The sequence below is a fragment of the Arachis ipaensis genome, chromosome B9 (genome assembly GCF_059453495.1).
Source record: "Arachis ipaensis isolate K30076 ecotype BB chromosome B9, ASM5945349v1, whole genome shotgun sequence".
Lineage (NCBI taxonomy): Eukaryota > Viridiplantae > Streptophyta > Magnoliopsida > Fabales > Fabaceae > Arachis > Arachis ipaensis.
Window position 1 is genome coordinate 15,140,398 of NC_142444.1, and position 26,855 is coordinate 15,167,252.

The 26,855-nt window shown below is 30.3% G+C and overlaps 1 protein-coding gene and 1 long non-coding RNA gene across 2 annotated transcripts; one reads left to right on the forward strand and one right to left on the reverse strand.

The window, feature by feature from the left end:
* Positions 1-6,240: 6,240 nt before the first annotated feature.
* LOC107615150 (phenylacetaldehyde oxime monooxygenase CYP71AN24-like) lies at positions 6,241-13,352 on the reverse strand. Its single transcript, XM_088500638.1, has 3 exons — positions 12,280-13,352; positions 7,329-7,616; positions 6,241-6,749 (listed from the first exon to the last, which is right to left on the reverse strand). The coding sequence occupies exons 1-3, from the start codon at positions 13,267-13,269 to the stop codon at positions 6,411-6,413; spliced, it is 1,617 nt and encodes a 538-aa protein (XP_088356764.1). The 5' UTR covers positions 13,270-13,352; the 3' UTR covers positions 6,241-6,410.
* A 2,859-nt stretch (positions 13,353-16,211) lies between these two features.
* On the forward strand, positions 16,212-17,649 carry LOC148543839 (uncharacterized). Its single transcript, XR_015899946.1, has 2 exons — positions 16,212-16,559; positions 17,026-17,649. It is a non-coding gene; the product is annotated as an uncharacterized LOC148543839 (long non-coding RNA).
* Positions 17,650-26,855: the final 9,206 nt, after the last annotated feature.

Genomic DNA, 26,855 nt, shown 5'->3' on the forward strand with positions numbered 1-26,855 from the left:
TTAAAATTACTCAAGAGGGATTATGTTGCTATAGAATTATTTATGTAAGAAAAATTTTAAATTTATCCCAAAAAATAGTTTTTCTTTGAAAAGTCAAGTTTTTGGTGTACTGAGAAAATTTTTTCTTCCACATTAATAATTTTGTTAGCAACATAATCTTTCAAGATAATTTTAGTATTTTTGTTAATATACTAATATTTGGGGACGGATACAGAAAAAGTGAGTAGTGGCCTCCACCCCAAAATTTTAAATAATTATACCTATTTATAAAATATATGTTTAAGGAAATAAAAAATATTATGTAATTGAATAATTTTATATGTATTATTTTTTATTATATAATAAATTTATGTCTCAATTATTTAATTTATTTATATTTTTTACTTAACCAATTTAGTATCATACCCTCAATTTTGTATACTTTTCAACTAGTTACTTTTGTATACTCATCTTTATATTTATTTTTAAAAAATTTGTTTGTTCTTTTAATATTAATATATTTAACATTTATATTATTATATAGAATATTCATAATGACTTACGACATAATTATATTTTGGTAATCACATTGAATATCTTAGATGTTCTTTTTTTGTAAAAAATATTTATTTTTTTTCTAAACTTACATCCTTAAAAGAAAAAAAAAGAGCTTACTTTAATTTTTCATCTTACTTATTTAATTTTAACTATCATTTTATTTTAATTTTTGTATCTTGCATATATTCTATAAAGATATTATACCTTTCAAGTAACTAATAATTTATGTTTTTTTTTTATTTTTAAAAGAACTAATGTTAATTAATAAAATATGTAATTATTTTTTAATTAAATACACTATAAATAATTTTTGGTATTTTGTACTTTTATAATGTATTGTTGATATTGTTATCTCTTATATGTAATTATTATATCAAAAATAAAATTACAAAAAAATATAAAATTATTCTTTTCTTTATATATAAATAAAACCAATTCAATAACTACATATTATGTTTACATTATATATATATATATATATATATATATATATATATATATAATAAAAATATATAATAAAAATAATTAAAAATTAATTTCAAATTCGACCTCTTTATATTAAAATTTTTAGATACGTCTTTGCTAATATTCATCTTATAACTAAAGTAAACAAAAAATTATGCTTCAAGTGTTCTAAAAAGCATGTTAGCACACATACTATTCATCTACCAATCTAGCACATGCAAACCTTTAAAAATTGTAGTATTGAATGTTCGTTAAATTAAATTAAAAATAATTTTTAATAAATATAATTATTAATAATAATTATATTAATAAAATAATTTTTAAAATTAAAAAATATTAATAAAAATAAATATAAGAAAAAATTTTAATATTTATTAATATATAGAATTATATTAAATTTTTAAATTTTGATAAAAATAAATTAATTAAATTTTTTTTTAAATATTTTCAAAAGCACCATAATATTTAAAAGTTATTGTAAGTATAAATATATTAATTTTTTAATTTACCAAACATAAAATAAAGTGACATGTGCTTTTCAAAAAATACAAAAACAAATACTTCTTTAAAAATCTTTAGAAAACCAAATCTAACTATACGGGTGTTAAATCACCATTTTATACTTAAGAAGTTATGGATAAAAAATAAAAGACGGTAGTAGAAAGTATATCATCAATTATATCGTATATTCGTATATAAAGGTTTTTTATATAGAAAATAATAGATATTAAATTAATCACTACATATTTATATATAAATTAAATATATATTATTTTATATATTTTTAATATAATTTTATATTTTAATATATAATTTATATAAATAACTAATCTAGTAGTAGATTTTTTTAATATGCATAATATGATTTGAAAAAATATACAGCCGAAATATATATAAAAAAAGTAATACCAATATTTTTTTTTTCAGAATGAATTTTCCTAAACACGATTTCATATAGTTCAAGTGCGCAGCTCTATCTGATGCTTGGTTGCGAGTTTCGTTTTGGGCTCTAGAAAAGTTTAGTAGTTCGAATGTATATAGAATAAATTTGGTTTATTTCCAACAAAGTTGGTGGCCCTTCCATCCCAGCGATCCCATCGCAATGGGCGAGAACTTGATCTTGAACGACTAAAGGAATAGTGGCCCCCCTTATCCATCATAATTAAAAGCTCCAATTTCGTATCAAGATCACGGTCGATATTTTCACTATCACCAATATTGTCATTTAGGGAGTAGTTGTATGATCAATTTGATTGTTGAAAAACCAGGTCATGATATATTTTTGAAAAAATAAATTTTTCAGTTGTCAGATACGGATAAATATGACTTTGACTTCGTGCTACAAAATATGTCAATTTATATATTAACTTAAATTAACATTGATAGTTTTTTAATTTTATGTTGTATCAGTCTATCTTACGGCTCTGCATCATTGATGGGTAGTATTTTATTGTCAAATGTTAATGTCGCCCTTAGTGTTCTAAATTGGCAATTATGACCTCAGAGTTGGATTTATCCCAAAAATAGAAAAATGAAAGAGATTTATTTATTTATTTATTTATTATTCTATGCTTTAAAGACTTGTTACTTAAAATGTTTAATTTATTATTTCAACAACAACAACAATATGAAGAAATTTTTAAAAATAACACTTTATATATCATTTTTTAGTTGAGTTATTGGCATACATCATGCATGTAGTATCAAAATATTATATAGAATATTAATATTGACTTATATAATTATATCTTAGTAATCACCTTATGTATTTTAGATGTTCTTTTATTATAAAAAATAGGATAAAATATTTTTTTTTCCTGAAATTTGACTAAAATTTCAAAAATACCTCTAAGTTTTATTTTATATCAATTTTATTTCAAAAATTTTGGATTTGCATCAAATATATATATATATATATTCCTGACGGTTAATTTTTCAAAAAATTTAAGACCAATTTAACAACAATTTTATAAGAACAGTCCTCAATACAAGCAAATCAAGCATAATTTTCATGCATTATTATTAGATTAGTCTTAAATTTTTTTGAAAATTTAGCCGTCGATGGTATATTTGATGTAAATCGAAAACTTTTGGGACAAAATTGAAACAAAATAAAATTTAGGGGTATTTTTAAAACTTTTGCCAAACTTCAAAGACAAAAAGTATACTTTACCCTAATAAAAATATTCATTTTTCTTCTAAACTTACATTCTAAAAAGAAAAAAAAAACTTACTTTAATTTTCCATCTTATTATTTATTTAATTTTAGCTATCATTTTATTTTAATATTTATATCTTTTATACATTCTATAAGAATATTGTGCCTTTTAAATAATTAATAGTTTATGGTCTATTTTTTTTTCTAAAAGAACTAATTTTAATTAATAAAATATGTAATAACTTTTTAACTAAACACATTATAAATTTAATATTTTATAATTTTATAATATATTATTGTCTTATTGATATTATTATCTTTTTATGTAATGAATTATTATATCAAAAATAAAATTACGAACAAATTATAAGGTTATTATTTTCTTTGTATATGGATAAAACCAATTTAATAATTATATATTATATTTAAATTATTTTTATATAATAAAAAAGTAATTAAAAATTAATATAAAATTTAGCCTCTCCATATTAAAATGTTTAAATCCGTCCTTGCTAATATTAATCTTATAATTAAAGTAAACAAAAAAGTATGCTTCAAGTGTTCTAAAAAGCATGCAAACCTTTAGCCCATATGATTCATCTACCAATCTAGGCATCTAGCACATGCAAATAAACCTTTAAAAGCGGTAGTATTAATGTTCGTTAAATTAAATAAAAAATAATTTTTAACAAATACAATTAATAATAATTGTATTGATAAAATAATTTTTAAAATTTAAAATATTAATAAAAATAAATATAAAAGTATATTTTAATATTTATTAATATAGAAAATTATATTAAATTTTTAAATTTTAATAAAAATAAATTAATTTTAAATATTTTTATTAAGTATTTTTAAAAGTCATAATATTTAAAAGTTATTGTAAATATAAATACATTATCTTTTTAATTTATCAAATATAAAATAAAATGATATGTGCTTTTCAAAAAAATACAAAAACAAATACTTCTTTAAAAACCTTTAGAAAACCAAATCTAACTATACGGGTGTTAAATGCACCATTTTATACTTAAGAAGTTATTGATAAAAAATAAAAGAAGGTAGTAGAAAGTTTATCAATTATATCATATATTCCTATATAAAGGTTTTTTATATAGAAAATAATAGATATTAAATTAATTACTATATATTTATAGATAAATTAAATATATATTATTTTATATATTTTTAATATATATTTTATATTTTAATATATATTTTACACGAATAATTGATTTAGTAGTGAATTTTTTTAATATACATAATATAATTTGAAAAATATACAGCAGAAATATATATAAAAAAAATTAATACAAATATTTTTTAAAATGAATTTTTTAAGAAAATTACTCAGATAAAGATGTCAAAAATGTCTTTTTTTTTAAAGATATTTTTTAATAATTAAAATTTAATATATATAACCGATTAAACTGTGTTATTTTTATTAAAATTAGATCGAATAAATCAATTTAGTCAAAAAATCAATAAATTAAATTTTAAATCGGGCTAAATTAATATTTTTTTATATAAAAAATGACTATAATATTCCTATTATAAAAAATAACTAAAATACTTCTATTATATATATTAATTTTGAAATCCTAAATCCTAATCCTAAAACTTTGAATATTGTAGTCAAAATTAATATATATTTTACACGAATAATTGATTTAGTAGTGAATTTTTTTAATATACATAATATAATTTGAAAAAATATACAGCTGAAATATATATAAAAAAAGCAATACAAATATTTTTTTAAATGAATTTTTTTAAGGGAACTATTTAAATAAAGATGTCAAAAACGTCTTTTTTTTTTAAAATATTTTTTAATAATTAAAATTCAATATATATAACCGATTAAACTGTATTATTTTTATTAAAATTAGATCGAACAAATCAATTTAGTTGAAAAATCAATAAATTAAATTTTGAACCAAGCTAAATTAATATTTTTTTATATAAAAAATGACTATAATATTTCTATTATAAAAAATAACTAAAATATTTTTATTATATATATTAATTTTAAAATTCTAAATTGTAACCTTATAACAGCAAAGAAGTAAAAGACTAAAATTTAAAATTTTTAAAATTAATATATATAATAAAAAAATTTTAGTCATTTTTTATAATATAAATATTATAATCATTTTTTATAAAAAAATAATATTAATTTAAACTAATTTAAAATTTAATTCACTAATTTTTAATTAAATTAATTTATCTAATCTAATTTTAATAAAAATAATAAATTTAATCGATTATATATATTAAATTTTAATTATTAAAAAATATTTAAAAAATATTTAAAAAAAAAGGTTTTAGACGTCTTTATCATCTTTTCGCCTTCCTAAACATGATTTCATATGGTTCAAGTGCTCAACTCTATTTGATGCTTGGTTGCGAGTTTCTTTTTTGGATCTCTCTTGTATTATTTTATTTGGGTAGTTGTATGATCAATTTGGATGTTGAAAAACCAGGTGATGATATATTTTTGAAAAAATAATTTTCGCAGTTGTCAGATACGGATAATATGACTTTGACTTCGTGCTAGAAAAATTTATACTGATATAATTTTTTAAATTTTATGTCGTATCAGTCTATCTTACGGCTCTTCATCATTGATGAGTAGTATTTTATTGTCAACTGTTAATGTCACCCTTGGTGTTCTAAAAATGACCTCACAGTTGGATTTATCCCAAAAATAGAAAAATGAAAGAGATTTATTTATTTATTTATTATTCTATGCTTTAAAGACTTATTACTTAAAATGTTTAATTTATTATTTCAACAACAACAACAACAAAAATTAAAATATTTATGAAGAAATTTTAAAAAATAACACTTTATATACCATTTTTTAGTTGAGTTATTGGCATACATACATCATGTATGTAGTATCAAAATATTATTTTATCAGAGGAAGTTGATAACTGATATACATAACTCAATATTATTTTCATGCAACATCCATCATTATTATTTATGGGTTATGTTACGTGTACACCAAAATCAATCACTAAAGTCAGTCATTAGTATAAAATACATATTAAAATATAAATACACATTAAAAATAAATTAAATCACACATATATTTATACACAAATACATTGGTAACTGATTTTAGTGACAAATAGCATTTTTCATTAACTATTATTTTTCTTAATACGCTATACATCACAATAAAGCAAAGATAACACGGAAACAACATTAGCTAATATAATGACTTTAATAGATTAATTAATTAAGCTCTAACATGTGCTATTGGTTTAAGGTGAAGAGGCACTTTCTTCGAGACAACGAGTCCATATTCCTCACTCATATCAATGTCATGACCTGATGAAACATTTTCTGGAAGCTTCCAATCGAACCAATAGAGAAGGCTAGCAAGAACATACTCAACAATAGCAACCCCAAAGAACACTCCAGGACAACCCCTTCTCCCATATCCAAATGGAAGGAACTCAAACCATTGATCACCATTGAAATCAATTTCACTTTTCTCAAATCTCTCAGGCATGAACTCCTCAGGCCTTTCCCACAATTTTGGATCCCTTTGAATTGCCCATGCATTAGTTAGTACCTATATGTTGTACCAATACAAATACACAATTATATTAAATATGATAAATTAAACCTATACCACAAATTTAATAAAATAAGGGATAAATAAAGTATGTTTTTTTACTTCAAGTTTGCTAAAACTTTTAAAACATATTCTTAAGTTTTAATTCATTTTAATTTTATCTCAAAAATTTTCAATTTGTATCAAATTATATCCTTGTCAACTAAATTTTTAAAAAATATAAAATCAATTCATTAACAAAGAATTATCTTTAATATAAGGAAGCCAAACACAAATTTTTAGTAAAAATTTTTTGTTGTCAAACATTATTGTTAGATTAGTCCTAAACTTTAAATTTAATGTAGAAGTATATTTGATATAAATTAAAATTTTTTTAAACAAAATTGAAATAAATTAAAATTTAAAGATATTTTTTAAAATAATAAATTTTAAAGATAAAAATATATTTTATTATAAAATAAATATGCAGATATGATAGAAAATAATATTCATGAAGATAGTTATACTTATATTTATAAAATTAATAAAAGTTAAAAAGAAAATGTGTAGAGAATGAATAATTAGGTTAGGTGGTACCATTGTTTTTGCTGGAATATCGAATCCATTGAGTTTGACATGAGCCATTGTCTCTCGTGGAGGCAAAACGGTGCAAGGTGGGTGCAACCGTAGAGTCTCCTTCACTACACACTTGAAGTATTGCATTTGGTTGATGTGGTTTTCTTCCACTTTTGATGAATTGTTACATCTCACAACCCTTCTCACTTCTTCTTGAATTTTCTTCATAATTTCTGGATTTTGCACAAGTCTTGTCATTGCCCATTCTATAGTTGCTGAAGTTGTGTCCGTGCCCGCTACAAACATGTCCTGCAATAATTCATCAATTTATTATATATTATTAATTTTATAATCAAAATATATTATCTGACACTCTTTATTTATAATTGAATCATTTTTTTCTAAAATTAACAAGCTAAGTTTCGTCCCTCTATCTCTATCTTTAACCTTATTTTATATTACGAAATTAAATTAGCTAATCAAATACATATAAAACACAAAATAAAAATATGTAAAATAATATATATAGTGTATAATTTAAAGTAAAAATTTACATGCAGTATTTTTATGTAAAATTAATACTTGAGAATCATTAGATAATTTGATAAATTTTATTAAATTATTAGATATATACTCATTTTGGTCCTCAAAGAATTTCAGACTGGACGTAGTCCCTAACTAAAATTAATTACTTGATTGGTCCCTAACAATTAACTCCGTCAGTCACTTAGGTCCTTTACTCCGTTAATTCTAACGGAGGACAAAATAGTCCCTGACAACTCTAACAGGGGATAAAATGGTCCCTGATCTCCTCTGTTCGGAAATGACACTGTTCTCTCTCAATTTCCATCATATATCGCATAACACTAACAGTCTAACACTGTAACTTCAAACTACACAATGCACACTCTATAAATTTAATGTTCGCAAGAAAAAAAGATCCTCAACTTATTCTCAACCAATTCATATTCAAGAAACTAATGCCTATGTCTCTCAACTAGTTGTCGTTTTCGATGGATCCCATGAATTCAGACAGCAAGTCTAATTTGTTAAGACTCGTCATCGTCGTTGCCATCTCCCTCCTCCTCTGCCCTAACATCTCCATGACCACATTGTCCACCACTTCGATTGCTTCCTTTAACTTCTTCTTCGAACCAATGTTCAGTAATCGCTTCAGTTTTCATATGAGCGGCAACGGCGACATTGCTCATTGTAATAGCTTGGATGCGAGGTCGAAGCTATCTGCCAACTTGGACTCCGGAAAAGCAAGAATGAAGCACTCGGTGTCTATTTTAAATGAGAATTTGCATATGATGTCGAAGGAGAATCTTCTCATGATGTCCTAATGTCCAACAATCTATATTGCTTACCGGAGAGTGGAGAAAGGCGTGCCCTTAGAGTAGTTGTGAAACTTGGTCTTGAGGATGTCGTGGATGTTGTTCAGGTTGGAGGTGATGTTATCAAAGACGTGGAAGTGGATGCTTTTGGTGGGTGAAGTACAGAGGAGGCGGATGTACCAGTCACAAAGATTTAGGAAGTGTGTGTGGTCCATGACATGTTGAGGTAGGTGCGACATGTGTGACAATTACACCATGGCTTAATCTTGGAGCTAAAGAGGAGGAAGGAAAAGATGAAAAAGAAGACTGTGAAGGTGAAGAAGGAGAGTATGAATGTTAGGGTTATGCAAGATATGATAAAAATTGTGGAAGAATAGTGTCGTTTTCGAATAAAGGGGTCAGGGATCATTTTGTCCTTTGTTAAAGTTGTCAGAGATCATTTTGTCTTATGTTAGAATTTTCAGGGACCATTTTGTCTTCCGTTAGAGTTTACGGAGCCAAGGACCTAAGTGATTGACGGAATTAATTGTTAGGGACTAATCGAGTAATTAATTTTACTTGGAGACTAAAATGTCTGATTTAAAATTCTTTAAAGACCAAAATGGATATATACTCAAATTATTATTTAACGATTTTTCACCGGCTGCATGAGAATTTTTACTATAATTTAATGATTAATTTTCAGAGTATGTTTGATTTTTGGATTTAAAATCACTGTTTAAATATTTAGTACGTATTGGCTATAATTTATTTACAAGAACATTTTGTAATTTTACTAAGAAAAAGAAGGGTTAAAAGTTTATCCAATGTAACATATCACATTGTTTGAAAAAATATTTGGTTCCATAATTTGCTTTGTAAAAAATAAGAAAAAAAGAAATTTGTATATTATTAATATATATATTTAATATTATCTATCTGAAAATTATTCGAATAAAAATAGTTTAATTTAACGATTGATGTGGATTTTATATATATATATACAACAAATGAAAAGGAAACCATTGAATAAAATATCAAAATAGTCAACTTCTTCGAAATCGTCAGAAATCATAATATATTTAGAATAGTTACTAGCTATATTATGAGCATGCAATAAACTAATAAGATTTTGAAGATTTTGTGTCTGACCGTTTGCATACGAAATCTGTTACGTTGTCCAGGGGGTTACGTTGAAGTGGAGTATAATAATTAGACACTCAATTCAATTCAATCATTATCAAATCAACATATTATTTATATATTAAAATTAATTATTAAAATTAATTATTAAAATTAATTATTAATATATTTATATATAAATAAATAATTTAATTTATTTTTAATATATATTTATATTTTAATATATATTTTATATTAATAATTAATTTTAATAATTAATTTTAATGTATACATAATATAATGCGTTGAATAATTATATATCAAACAAAATTGACTTCTGGCAGTAGAGGTTATTTAAAAATTATAAAAATAGATGTGGCGTCCTAGTTATTTATGTTAAAGTGATAGATCAAAATCGAAATGCGGTTCTGCAAGAGTGGTAAGACCTGCAGTTGACCCGCTTTGTATGAACTTATCTTCAACATAATATATAAAAATTTAGATATTTAAAAACATTCTCACTTCATATAAAAACTAAACATTCATAATTTAGATACTTACTCGATTAGAAAAAATAATATTTTTTAAATATATGTGTTTAATAAGATATTTAAAATACAATTAGCAAAAAGAAAAATTTATATTCACGTATATATAAAATTAATAATTAAAAATTATTAAATAATAATTTAATTAAATATATAATTTTTTGTCTTTCTTAGCACATAATTAATAAATAGAAGAAATTAAGGCTTAGCTTAAAAAGCCGGATTCTTTTTCTTTTATTTATTTATTAATTTATTTATTAATAAAGTGAAAGATGAGGCATATTATATTGTCGTTCCTTTGTCTGTAAGGCACTAATATGACTCAGTTTCGTAAATATTGGATAAGAGATGAATGATCTGAATGAGATAGTAATATATCCTTTGACCTCATCTGTTGAATTCATGTTATGGGATAATACATATGGGACAAAAACATTACGTACTCTTTCGGTTTCTTACTTTTCTTTTTTTCTTTCTAAGTTTCCCTTTTGATTTTTGTTATTGACAATTTGTTTGTTTGACTGAATTTCTAAAAAAATTATATTTTTTCAAAAATTTCTTTTAAAAAAAAATTATAGAGAAATAAAATAATTTTATATTTAATTCAAAAATTTTTTTATTTATCAATTATATTTAGATATAATAATATAAAAATATTTTAATTTATTTATTATTTGAAAAATATTCTTTTTTAAAAAAAATATATTTAAAAAAATATAAATTATAATTTTTCAAAAAAATATTTTTTTATTTTTTAGTATTTTTATTTTTATTATTAAAAATTTATTAAATATTTTAAAAATTAAAAAAATTAATTTTTTTATTATTTTTTTATCAACTTAATAACACTCAAACAAGTACAATATGTATTTAATTAGTATATTCCAACTTTTTATGCAAAATTTATTATTCAATTATGAGTTATGTTGCTAATTCGTAAAAATATAGAAATCAAATATAAATAAAAGATTGCAAATCTAAATAATGAAAAAAAATATGAACGTAAATATATAAAATATAATAATTTATGTCTCTATTTTTATTACAAGTGTGTGAAAATTATGTAATATATGAACGTAAATCATGGTTAGTCTATGTATAAAAATTAAATTTAATGCATTAATTATTTATTAGTAAGAAATTGTTGGTTTTTTAAAACTTATTTTTACTAATTAATTCTTAGTTACTAAAATTATTTTTTAATTAAACTAAGCTGACCAAAATAAGATAATAAATTAAAGTAATAAGTTAATGAGTTTTCCATTTTATAAACTCTTTACTTTTTTTGTTTATGTGTGACTAATTTTATACATCTCATACTTGCACAACATTAATAATTTTCGTATAAAAATGATAGTTAAAAATTTTATAATTATAACTTATTAGTCAAATATATTAAACAATTTAAAAATTTATATATGATGTCTTTCAATTATATTAGATATATACAAAAAAATCAACCACCATTTTAATTATTAATATAAAATATATTTTAAAATATATAATGACTAATTCAATAATTAATTTTTAGTATTCATATATATATAATAATATTTTTGAAAAATATTAAAAAATTAATAAAATTTATTATTTTTTATCAACGTTAACCAACAATATTTAAAAGCATAAATTAAAAGTATATTAATAGATAAATGGATAACTAAAGAAATTATGTTAATAATTAAAATATTAGCCGAAAACAATAAATTATGGTTCGTCGAATTTTTTATATTTTTTTGCCTTTACATAAAAACTTGGAGGGGTGGGTCACCTTATCGAGTATTGTTGGTTATGAAATTGAAAGATAAAAACTCAGTTACAGTCGATTTCACGTGAAGTTGATAAATAAAAGTCGTAAGATGATTTGATTGATTTGACTAAATTTTTATCTAATGACACCTATTAAGGTGAAGTAGAATACACTTGAGTTCCACCAATTGAAAAGCTAAGAAGGGAGCAGAGAAAAGATAGATAGATAGGGCATACCATGAGAAGTGATTTAATGTCATTGTTGGTAAGCTTATACTCCCCATCAACCATAGCTGCATCTTCTTGAATTCCAAGTAGTACATCCACCAAATCCTTCTTATTATTACTACCATCACCATCACTTTCTTCCTTCTTTGCCATTTTATGCTCTTCAATAACCTTATCAAACAATCCATCCAACGTTCTAAAAGTCTCTCTATACCTCCCAATCTTTCCACTAACCACATCAACCCAACCCAATGCCGGAAAATAATCCCCCACCGTAAACGCCGTCAAATAAATCATCACTCTCCTCGCCAAATCTTGAATCCCACCTTCTTCTCCGTACTTTCTTCCCAACGCGCACTTACAAACTATGTTGTTCGAACTCGAAACCACCATCTCCCCCAAGTTCACCGCTTCCTCGTTTGAACTCGCTCTCACCAACACCCTCACCATCTCTTCAACTTCCTCTTCTCGGATCGCTCTGAATGATTGCACTCTTCTCGTGCTAAGAAGCTGAAGCACGCATATCTTCCTCTTCTGCCTCCAGTCGTCTCCGTAGAGCCCGAACCCGACGTCGGTGGCGCCGTACAACAAGATCTTCGTGGCCGTGTTTTGTGGCCGGTTTGAGAAAACTAGGTCGTAGTTTTTGGCTATCTCTTTTGCAAGTTCGGCGGATGAAACTACCAGAGTTGGGTTGGGTCTTTGACCCAATTGTAGCATCATGATGTCGCCGTAAGTTTTGGAGAGGTTTAGAAGAGAAAGGTGTGGGAGTGTGCCGAGCTGGAGGAGGTTTCTGATGAAGGGTAGTTTTGGTGGTGATGGAGGAAGGTTCATTGAATTGGGTTTGGATTTCTTTGTGTGGTTGAAGACGAAGAAGACGGTGATTGTAAAGAGTAGCCATAGGTGAATGTTGGAAAAAAGGGGTTCTTGGATTTGGTCGTAGATCCAAGTCTTGAAAGCCATAACTGTGATTCTTATTATGTATATCCTTTTGCGAAGCATAGAAGCCCATAACCCACTTGTATATATATATATAGCCACTGGCACTCTGCCCACTCATGTTAGCTCCATTCGTTATCATAAACAGTTACATATATTAAAAGAGACGTGAAAACTCAACTGCTCGACTTGACTTCAGATAAAGCTGATAGGCGACAACTGTTATATGAAAATTTAGTTGAATCATCTAATGATTCTTGTTTATCAACTTCATATAAAATCACCTGTATTTGAGTTTTTATCTAAAAAAAATTATATCATTTAATTTATAATTTATTGATATTCGTGTGATTCTTTTTGTGTAATGTTAATAAATAAAAATTATTACATATATTTTTAGTCTTATTTGGATCAACTTTATTTTTAAATTTGTAGTATATTTCGATGACTTGTGAAGTAGTAAATGTTTTAAAATTTAATCTTTTTATATATATACAAAAATTTAGTCATTATATTAATTATTTAATTTTTATAAAATATATATTAAAAATAAATTAAATAATATATATTTATATATAAATATATGATAATTAATTTTTTGTGTCTATATATTATTAGATTCTATTTATTTTTTAATTAATATTAAACTAATTGGTATGGGTTTCACAATTTTAGAATTAATATCCGAATTAATTAGGATCAAATTTAATAGGGTAAGATTTAATTGTACCTGATTATTCATTGAGTCTAAAATTAATATAATCGAATTAGATGGATAATCGGATTATTCATACCCACGAATATCCCTACTCATTGTTACTTATTTTGCATTTTCACTACTTTTTCTTTTTTTTTTTCTTCCTGTGATATAAAAAAAGCATAATAATACTAAGAAGATAATAACATAAAAATATTTTATATAATTTAATATTTATAATTATATATATATATATATATATAATATTTATAATTATATGTTTATTATATTTAAATTTATTTATTTATTTTATTAATAATTAATAAATATAAAATAAAAGAATTGAACTAATTTAAACTTATTTTTATTATCTCTTGAACATTTTTTTTAATAAAGTGCACAACTAGAGCAATGAAAAATAAATGTAGTATTACATGTGTTTGGATTATAGTTTACAAACGAAAATTTGTATAAAATTGATTTTGCAAATTTGATTTTGATAAAAAAAATAATAAGTTTGTGTTAATATGATTTATATTTGATAACCTTTATATCAAAATAGATTCTAATAAAATAAATGTTATTTGAACTATACTACTCATAATTATTTTTAGATGAAAAATTACTAAAAAAGACATTAATTTAAATAATTTTTTATATTGAATAAATCTTATTAATTAATTTTATAATAAAATTAATATTTATTTACCAAATTAAAGTATCATATAAAAGCTGACAAAATATCAGAAGTTAACATATAAAATTACAATAAGAAGTAAATAAAATTTATATAAATAAAATCAAATAAAAAATAAAAAGTTTTATACACGACATAAATATAGTACAATAAAAAATAAAAAAATTATATAAAAAAATAATAAAAATATCATAAAAATTAATAAAAATAAGAATTTATATCAATAATATTTGTTATATGAATAAAAAAATACAATAAAAATAAATAAAAAATTATACAAATAAAACTAAATAAAAATAAAAAAGACTTTAAAAAATATACATATAAAAAATAGTATAGTAAATGATAAAAAAAAATTCATATGAACTAAAAAATAGTATGAATTCTAAAAATATAACATCAAAATACTAAAAAAATAATATAAAAAATATTTATCATATAAATAAAAACAATACAATAAAAAACATAAAAATCAAAATATGAAAGAGAGTACTAAAAGTAATAAAAAAATTTTAAATATTTACCTAGACAGTGATTAAAACAGATCTATCTAAAAGATCTTGATGAAAAAAAAAATTTGAAACAAAAAATACAAAGAATTACGGAAAAAGTTATATGGTTACTTGTATCATTTTTATAGAAGAAAATGAAGGGTAGAGCTGGTAGAAAATGAATAAATTTTTTATCTAATTTCTCAACAGTAATCAACCTTCCCCAAGTAAATGCAGGAGTTACAATTTTTACTTTCACGTGAATGTACGTTTAGAGGTGGAAAGCATGTACTTCTACGTTCAGAAGTCTAAAAAATTGCCAAACATAAAAATAGAACGTTTCAAGACATTCAAACTGACTTCTCTTATTCCCGACGTAAATTCCAAACACATCTTATAATAACTTTCATGTTTAATTTGTAAAGTAGTATCACTTTCTTAACAGTAAATTATTATTAAGAGGGCATCCGTACGTTATGAATTTAATAAAATTAAAACTTGTAATTATTAAGACATTTTAAATAAATTTTGTAACTATTATTGGGATAGATATTGAATATAATACTACACATTTAAATCTTTTTATATATGAACTAAGTTCAATTAAGTTAAATAATAAAGTTTGAAGTAATTTATGAAGTACGTACATTTCGCTGAGTTGTCGTGTTTGTGTATCGAATACATTTCGAATACAATATTCATTGACACTCGTCCGACACACGTGTTTGCTGTGTCCAACCATATCTTAATAAAAACTAAAAAATTCTTTTTCGAACATGCTTGGACACATTTAAATACTATCACATGTCAGCATCCAACCTTATTCTTAACATGTATTATTGAAATAAATTTTGTAATAGTATATATTATTATTTAGGTTTAATTACTCTGCAGGTCCCTATAGTTTCACCGAATTTTCAATTAGGTCCCTATACTTTTTTTCTTTTTAATTGGGTCCCTATACATTATTTTTTTTTCAATTAAGTCCCTGCCGTGAATATAACGTTTAAGATAACAGAATATTCTTGATAAAAAACGAATATTCTTGTCATTTGATTGGATTAGCTAGCTGAACAAAAATGTAATTTTTCAAAATACCAAAAACACCCCTTTCATTTCGTCCCAAAGAAAAACAAACCCTAGGTTGCTCTCTGAAGATCGCGAGGATCGTCTGCTGCGTCTCCTGCGTCTCCTGCGTCCGTCGTCCGCGTCCGTGTCTGGCTTCCTCTGCAACGGACGCTTGGTGGTCTGCTGTCCGTCGCATCCTCCCCTCTGCGCTGGTCTCCTCTGGTTTGTTCTGTTCGGAGATCTTCGGCGTTTCTCCATCCAAGCCGTCGCCGTCCCTCGCGGTGAAGCCCCTCGCCTGACGTCGCCGCGCCGCACCGTGCCGAGCCTCGTAGCGCCTGGCCTCCCATCCCCGCGTTGTGCCTCTGCTCCATCTCCTTCTACTTGAACTATCTGCAAACAGGTAAAAAAAAAAAAGCCTCTTTTTTCAGTTTTAAAACTTCATGTTTATGCTTATTTTATTTTGTTTAAAAATATGGCATTGGTTGATTATCGATTTGTTGAATTGATTTCTGAATTATTTTGATATAATAGTTTATTTAGGGTTTACAATATGGATATTTATATATAGGGATTTTGTTAAAAGAGGGAAATTTTTACTGTCAAGCAGGGCAAATTTTGCTTTTTTCCAACAATAAATGGTGTCCTGCTTCTGCAGGCTTCAATGCCTCTTGATTTTTCTTTTCAATTCTCATGGATGATTTAGAATTTTGCTATAAATTAGAAGTTTTATATTTAAGGTCTAATGGAAGCCGAAAGCCATTAGACATAATGTCATTTCATATTGATATTGCAATATATGCCATCCCCTATTTGGCACCTTGGATAGATTCTGGTCATCTGCTCACATATTGAGTTTTATGCTCCAGAGTATGGCGGCTGCGGCTTCTTAATGGAGAAGGCCGATATATATAGTTTTGGGGTTTTGATTCTTGTGATTGTGTCGGGAAGAAGGCCGCTACATGTTCTGGCATCTCCCATGAAGCTTGAGAAAGCTAATTTGATCAGCTGGTGTAGGCATCTTGCTCAAGCGGGTAACATTTTAGAACTAGTGGACGAGAAATTGAAGGAACATTACAACAAGGACCAAGCAAGCCTTTGTATCAACTTGGCGCTTGCTTGCTTGCAAAAAATTCCAGAGTTTGAAAGGGGAGATGGATCTTGAAAGGGGAGATGGATCTTCCGCCACTTCCATTTGAGTTCTCCCCTTCACCACCTTCCAGATTATATAGCAGATCAAGGAGAAAATAGAAGGGCACTGTTGAATAGGTTTAGGTGTTTAGCGATGTTCATGGAACCTGAATGATTCATGTTGTATGTATATCATGGAAACTACAAGTTGCATAAACTCTGTTTGTAATTGTATGTATCCTTGTCAATTGTGAGTGTGCAGTTGCAGCATTGGGTAGCTTAGCTCTTCATTGTAATAGGTAAGGGCAGAAGGCTATTTGTTAGTTGCAGTTTGTTTTTCAAGAGATCAAATTGTCTTGCAAGGGCTCCCCTAACATGACACCAGTACACCACTGGTTTCTTACTTTCTTTTATATTAAGAGAAAATTAACCCTATTCGTCAACACATAAAGCATAGTTGAAGTTCAACTAAATCATTCTAATATATTCTTAAAGATAAGGTATTTTGAAAGTAAAAAAAATAAAGAGAAGATATTTTTGGTATAATTTGTATATAAATAAGAAAAAAATGACAGTGATAAAATAAAAGGGATTATAGGAATATTTTTTATGTCGTCGAATCATTAAATAAGGATTATAAGAATATCTTTCATTGAATATTTATAATTTCTCTAAATTTTCAATTAGGTCCCTATATTTTTTTTCCTTTCAATTAGGTCCTTAGGGGTATACAAGTAATTTCACAATTCACTAACATTTTTTTAACGTTTAACGTTAACAAGGACTAAATTGAAAAAAAAAATAATGTATAGGGACCCAATTGAAAAGAAAAAAAGTATAGGAACCTAATTGAAAATTCGATGAAACTATAGGGACCTGTAGAGTAATTAAACCTATTATTTATTAACAAAAATATATTTTAAATATTTTATATAATTAATAATATATTAAAAATAATTTATATTTTAATATCAATATAATATTAAATATTATTACGATTTATATAAAATATATATATATATATATATATATATATATATATATATATATATATGCGTGTCTCTGTGTTTTATAAAATTTTAAAATTTGTGAATCGCTTGTAGTATCTGTACATCATAAAAGATAATGTTATCCATAATTTATTTTTGTTGATTTTAAATTAATTTAATTAGACTTAATTAATAAAAATATTTAAATAAGTAGTAGTATTATTAGGTTAAAAGGTTGAACACATTTAAACGTGCTCACGATGTCGGGCCTCCTAACAGAGAACTAATGTTAAATGTGACCTAGGCATGCATAAGTGATGTCAATTGTAAGACTTTTTATATTTAAAAGTTTAGAATTATATTTTTGATGAAATTTGTACATTATTATTGACCACACTTTAAGTTTAAAAAAGATTCTTATGTAAAATCATTGTTATATAATTTAAGCTTTTAGAAGAGATAAAAAGTCAGAATAACTATATTTGAAGCCAAAATTATAATTTATAAGTTATATACATCATATTTTTAATTGTTGATTTTGTATGAAAAATGAGTTTATAAAATATTAAAATAGTCATTGCTTTTATGTGAGAGACTATTTCCCCAATCCCCGCAATATGTAAATCCGGGAACAAAATGTATGTTACATATCTATAAATTTAACGCGTAATTTTGAAATTCAAGTATGATTATTAATAGGCTTAAAATTTAGAATGGTGATGAGATCTCTATTTTAAAGATTATGTAAGAAAGGAATTAAAACAGCCTGACGAGAAGAAGGTGGTTGAATTGCTAACACGAATGTATGTGTTTAGATATCACATTTAGGCAGGGCAGTTAAAATGAGCTAATACTGTTAAAAAAAATTAATTTGATTAATCCGGGGGAAAAAAAAAGAACTGACCCATTAACTTGTTTAATTTTGTTTTATTTTTTTTTTCAATCTCACCCAAATTTCCAAACGGAAATGTTTGGTAACAAAAAAAAAATCAGCCAAAAACAGCCGTAACTTGTCTTATTTAGCATTTATTAATTGTTACGACAATTAATTAATGTTAAATAAGGCAAGTTCTGCGTATTTTTTTTTGTCTACCTAGTATTACCCATTCCCAAAATTGATTATTTTGGTTTTCCTTTATAGAAAAAATTTGACAATATGAAAGAGGGAAACGAGTTTAGTCTGTTTAGTTTGATAAGCTTTTTTTTTTTTTTATGGCTCAGGTCAGTATTTTAGAAGCTTATACATATTTAATATGTGATTTATATGAATTGTTTAATAATCTACTTAAAATAATACACCATGGTATAGTTGACCCGTGACAGCCCTACATTAGAGGAGTAGGGTGTCATATTAAAACAATAGAAAATATTATAGGATCGAGTCATGTCACGCATAAGAAGATAGGATTATGTTACGGATTCGACCCACGGATCCTACACCCAGAACGGTCTCTGAATCCGGTTATCAGGGTCCGACCCCCTTCGCCCTTCCAGAAGGCCCGAAATCAGCCCACTAGAGCTCCTAACCAACTTTCGAATTCAAACGTCTCCCTTATCTTAGCCAAATAAGATAAGATAAGATATTCACTATCACCTATAAATAGAGGACCCAGGTCCCTCCAGGTATTCATTCATTCTTCACACCTTCTACCTCTTAGATCTATTCTGACTTGAGCGTCGGAGTATCTTTGCAGGTACCACCCCCCATTGCTCCAGGCAAGTGATCCGGCATCTGCCTCAACCCGCAAGTTCTCGATCCATTTCTCAACCCGTACCAGAGACATCTTGTACATTGGCGCCGTCTGTGGGGACTTTGCAACGTTGTGGCGGCATGGCGGATAACTCAGAAGAGCAATCATCAAACTCAGATTTCTTGCGTGTAACTGAGAGCAAAAAGGAATAATGTTTCCTTAACTTGCATCACCTTTGCATGTTTATGCATCCTTTCGCCCTACTCCAACGGTGAAATCCCAAAGGAATAATGTTTCCTTAACTTGCATCACCTTTGCATGTTTATGCACCCTTTCGCCCTACTCCAACGGCGAAATCCCAAAGGAATAATGTTTCCTTAACTTGCATCACCTTTGCAGGTTTATGCACCCTTTCGCCCTACTCCAACGGCGAAATCCCAAAGGAATAATGTTTCCTTAACTTGCATCACCTTTGCAGGGATAACACACCTTCGCCCTACTCCAACGGCGAAATCCCAAAGGAATAATGTTTCCTTAACTTGCATCACCTTTGCATGTTTATGCACCCTTTCGTCCTACTCCAACGGCGAAATCCCAAAGGAATAATGTTTCCTTAACTTACATTACCTTTGCAGCGATAACACACCTTCGCCCTATTCCAACGGCGAAATCCCAAAGGAACAATGTTACTTGCAATTACCTTCTTAGTGATAACACTCTTTATGCACCCTCGCCCTATTCCAACGGTGAAATTCCAAAACCTCTGAGCCCAAAGTCTCGCCTCCCTTTAGTGGGACACCTCCACCTCTTGGACCCTCTCATTCACCACTCCCCCATCCGTCTCTCCAAGCGCCATGGCCCCATCTTCTCCCTCTACTTCGGCTCCATGCCCAGTGAGGTTGCTTCTTCTTTTGAACTCTTCAAGCTCTTCCTCCAAACCCACGAGGTCATCTCTTTCAACACTAGGTTCCAAACCTCTGTCATCTGCCGCCTCACCTGTGACAACTCTGTCGCCATGACATCATGAACGACCTCCTTAAATGCTACCATCGTGGCCAAGCTCAGACCTCTCAGGAGCCAATAGATCAAGAAAGTTCTCAAGGTTCTTGCACAGATACGGGGGACAGCCAAATCGTGGCGGCATGACGGAGAACCTCGAGGAGCAATCCTCCACCCGACACCCCAACTCAAACCCACAAAGCCCAACTCCCGAACTCCAAGATAACACTCCTCCCACCCATGGGAGGATAATAAACGCGGCACATCGCCAACCAACCCCAACCCAGCAACAACCAAGAGAGGACAATCATCCTTCCACTGAAGCCCGGCCACCCGATGGCCTGGGAGAGAAGGCGGTCCAGATAATCCAAGAGTTGTGCCTCAGGATGCAAAACCTCAAAGGCCGAGTCACACCCAAAGAACGGTACCACCCGGAGCATACAAGCCAAGCGACCTCCAGGACCTAATCTCATCGCGATACCAGGAACACCATGCCCCCTGAGCAGAGTTAAGCCCCAAAATGGTCCCTGAGATTGGCGTCGTGCACTAAAATCGTCCCTGAGATCCCAATTGCACCAATTACGTCCCTGAGATTGAGAAAAGTGCACCATATTAGTCCCTGACCTATTTTCCCTTAACGACGTGATGACATGGCTGGATGACGTGGATGGTAAGTGACACGTGTCACTCCATGATTTGACCACGTGTAATGATATGATGATGTGGTGACCAGTGACACGTGGCATGCTGACGTGGATAGTTGTGCCACGTGTCACAATGTTATTTGGCCACGTGTCCGTTTGTGCCACGTGTCGCGACAGTATTAGTCCACGTGTCATCCATTATGTCATCGTTGTAAATGCACCAAATTAGTCCCTCACTTTGCATTAAGTGACTCATTTTAGTCCCTGAAATTGAATGTCGTGCACCAAACTAGTCCCTTCACCAATATTTTTTTATTTTTTTTCTATAAATTCAAAATTCTTAATATTTTTGAATACATTAATTTCAATTCTATTTTTTCACATGTTATTCAAATAAAAGTGCTTTTATAAAATATTTTTTCTCTTGCGAATATCCTAACCGTCGACTTGGAGTTGACGTGAAGGTATTTCAAGCACCTTCACTACTATCTCCGACCTCTTTCAGTACTTTTATAAAATATTTTTTTCTCTTGCAGATACCTCTAACCGACGTCTTGGAGTTGACGTGAAGGCATTTCAAGTTTCCCTCATTACCATCTCCGACCTCTTTTATTTATACTGCAAAGGTCGGAGATGATAGTGAAAGTGCTTGAAAAACCTTCAATCTAGCTCATTTACACATAACGAAAACGTGTACTTCATAAGAATAAAAAATATATATATTTTAATTATTGATTTCTTGTTAAAAGCACGTGTTTTTTTTTATGAAAACAAAAAGTATCCAATCAATCATATAATTATTTTTTTATAATAACATACTTATATATTACAAAAATTACCAATGTTCAATTATTAAAAAAATTATATAATTAAAACTAAAATCTTACAAATTTTTATGAAAACACTTGTATTTAAATGATATATGAAAAAATAGAATTGAAATTAGTGCATCTAAGATATTGAAAATTTTAAATTTAAAAAAAATGAGAAAAAATTGGTGAAGAGACTAATTTGGTGCACGACATTCAATTTCAGGGACTAAAATAAGTCACTTAATGCAAAGTGAGGGACTAATTTGGTGCATTTACAACGATGACATAATGGATGACACGTGGACGAATACTGTCGCGACACGTGGCACAAACGAACACGTGGCCAAATAACATTGTGACACGTGGCACAACTATCCACGTCAGCATGCCACGTGTCACTGGTCACCACATCATCATATCATTACACGTGGCCAAATCATGGAGTGACACGTGTCACTTACCATCCACGTCATCCAGCCATGTCATCACGTCGTTAAGGGAAAATTGGTCAGGGACTAATATGGTGCACTTTTCTCAATCTCAGGGACGTAATTGGTGCAATTGGGATCTGAGGGACGATTTTAGTGCACGACGCCAATCTCAGGGACCATTTTGGGGCATAACTCCCCCTGAGCAACAACACTGCAAACAGCACGATCGCAGCGTTTCCCTAGACCCGAAACACCGACGCGGAGAAGATGACCGACGACACCATCGGAGGCCAAACGAGCAGGAAACATGCACGTGATAATGGAAGCCATCCCATTCACAGAAAAATCCTTGAGAGCCAAACTCCTGAAGGACTTCAACAAGCCCACTGACATGAAATAGGACAGGACCAACGATCCCCGGGAACACCTAACGGCCTTCGAGGCCAGGATGAACCTAGAAGGAGCCGCCAACATGATCCGGTGTAAGGCCTTCTCAATAACCTTAGCTGGCCCTGCGATCAAATGGTTCAACGCCCTCCCCAACGGATCCATAACTGGCTTCCACAATATCTCACGGAAGTTCATGGCCCAATTCACCACCAGAATCACCAAAGCTAAACACCCCATCAGCTTATTAGGGGTCGCACAGAAACAAGATGAATCCACACGAAAATACCTGGACCGCTTCAACGATGAATGCCTAACGATTGATGGACTCATGGATTCCGTCGCAAGCCTCTGTTTAACCAACGGGCTCATGAACGAAGACTTCTGCAAACACCTCACCACCAAGCCAGTATGGACCATGCACGAGATCCAAAACTTCGCCAGAGACTACATAAACGACGAGGAGGTCAGCCAGGTCGTCGCCGCCAATAAACGGCAACACGGCAACACCCCACACGGCAACCCGACTCCCCGCCATAATTCGATGCCCAGAGAAAGTCAAAGAGACCAACCCAAACAAACCAACACAAACCGACCACCCAGGATCGGGAAATTCTCGAACTACACCCCCTGACAGCCTCGATTACCGAGATATACCACCAGATAGCGGATTGGGGTATTATTCCGAAAGCCCGACAACTCAGAGAAAGAACGGGCGGCAACAAGACCCTTTACTGTGACTACCACCGAGGTTACGGGCACAGGACACAAGACTGTTTCGACCTTAAAGACGCCCTCAAACAAGCTATAAGAGACGGCAAACCCCCAGAGTTCACCAAAATCATCAGAGAACCAAAACATGCGGAAAAAGACAGGTCGCCTGAGAGGAAAGGACGCAACCTGAGAACACAAAAATAACCTCCCAGGGAAAGTCCAGAAGACGACCCGGCCATAGTAGTAAATGTCATCACGGGCAAGGATGTGTCAAGCAAGTCAAGATCAACACTAAAAAAGGACCTCAAATTCTTGGCCGTCAGAGATCAAGCCCCAGCTACCACAGCCGACAAAACGATAACTTTCTTGCCCGAGGATTGCAGCACAGCACCTCGGCCAAAGACGCACCTTTCGTCATCTCGACGAGAATCGGAACAGGACTAGTTCAGAGAATACTGGTGGACACTGGCGCAGACTCCAACATCCTCTTCCGAGGTGCCTTCGACAAGCTCGGGCTCCGCAACGAAAATCTCCAAACACACCGCAACGGTGTCACGGGACTCGGAGACAACTTCCTCAAGCTAGACGGTTCCATCATTCTTCCCCTTACCATAGGGACGGGAAGCCATAGGAAGACAATCCTGTCCGAGTTCGTGGTCCTCAAAAACTCCACCGCTTATAACGTCATCCTCAGAAGGAAAACAATCAACGACCTCTCCGCCGTCATCTTTACCAAATACCTTCTAATGAAGTTCACGGCAGAAGATGGCTCCGTCGGAACCATCCACGGAGACCGGGAAACCGGGGTAGAATACGACAACATCAGCCTAGCCCTATGCAAGAGATCCCGAGACGCAGCAAGAATCTTCCTTTCCAATCTCGATGCACACCAAAATCCACGCAGAACCATGGGAGGAAACGACAAAGAAGCAAAGTAGGGCCTTGCAGACAAGGTCAGGAGTATAGCACACCTACGTGAGCTAGTCTTAAAATAGAGAATAAGCCTAAGGTACAATGGCAGCACGGTACGACGAGACTTCGGACCAGGAGACCTCGTCTTATGACAAACAACATCGATCTACCCACTCCCAATAAAACGGATATCCAAATAAGTAAACGGCTACCCGGGAATCGATCACCCCGAAGCCAATAAAACGGATATCCAAATAACAAAACGGGTATCCAAATAACAAAAATAGCGGCCCGGGGATCGATCACTCCGAGGCCAACAAAATAGATATCCAAATAATAAAACGGATATCCAAATAAGTAAACGGCTACCCGGGAATCGATCATCCCGAGGCCAACAAAAGGGATATCCAAATAATAAAACGGATATCCAAATAAGTAAACGGCTACCCGGGAATCGATCACCCCAAGGCCAACAAAACGGATATCCAAATAATAAACCGGATATCCAAATAAGTAAACGGCTACCCGGGAATCGATCACCCCGAAGCCAATAAAACGGATATCCAAATAATAAAACGGATATCCAAATAAACAAACGGCTACCCGGGAATCGATCACCCCGAAGCCAATAAAACAGATATCCAAATAATAAAACAGATATCCAAATAAGTAAACGGCTACCCGAGAATCGATCACCCCGAAGCCAATAAAACGGATATCCAAATAATAAAACGGATATCCAAATAACAAAACGGATATCCAAATAACAAAAATAGTGACTCGTGAATCGGTCACCCGCAACGCCAACAAAACGGGAATCCAAATAAGCTAAATAAACAAAGTCTTGAAATCGGCCCACCAAGAGGCCTAAAATAAGTTCACAATAACGGCCCAAAAAAGGCCACACAAAACAAGCATGAGCTGACGGTCTTCCAACTCGCGGAAAGCCATACTGACCAACATCCTACCAATTGGTGCATGATGACGTCACGCCTTTTTCAGGCCCCTCACAGTCTCCCGAACTACAGAGAATCGGACTCTCCAATGACTTAGCATTGAGACCATGAAAGCATACTCTCATGCTCTGGGGGCAACTGTTCCAGACCCGATCTCCGAGCCATTCTTCGGAACGGTCATCAAACCCGGCATGTGATGAGACGCCCAAACAACGCGCTCCTGGCCTGACCATGAAACGGCTAGGAACTCCCCAAATCCTCGACCTCGATCGGAAAAACCAAACAACGATCTCCTTGCCAAACCACAATGGCGAGGAAAATGTTTTTCCAGCAATGAGACCGAGCACCCTCACTCTCTCGCTACGGGGGCAACTGTTACGGATCCGGCCCACGGATCCTACACCCAGAACGGTCTCCGAACCCGGTTACCAGTGTCCAACCCCCTTCGCCCTTCCAGAAGGCCCAGAACCAACCCACTAGAGCTCCTAACCAACTTTCGAATTCAAACGTCTCCCTTATCTTAGCCAAATAAGATAAGATAAGATAAGATAATTCAAACGTCTCCCTTATCTTAGCCAAATAAGATAAGATAAGATATTCACCATCACCTATAAATAGAGGACCCAGGTCCCTCCAGGTATTCATTCATTCCTCACACCTTCTACCTCTTAGATCCATTCTGACTTGAGCGTCGGAGTGTCTTTGCAGGTACCACCCCCCATTGCTCCAGGCAAGTGATCCGGCATCTGCCTCAACCTGCAAGTTCTCGATCCATCTCTCAACCCGTACCAGAGACATCTTGTACAGATTAGTTTTATATAACAAAAAAGCAAATTTAATATATATTAAGCTAAATCTGTGAAAAGATCATATTCACTAAAATAATTTAACGATGCTAAGAACAGGAATGTCTATTGGTTTGCGCTAACCTACGTAGCCATAGGGTTTTACCCCATCCAAGTAGAAAATTATGGATTCGTTTTATTCGTTCGTTTGAATTCAAAAAATTATCCATCTATAACATGAGGATTGA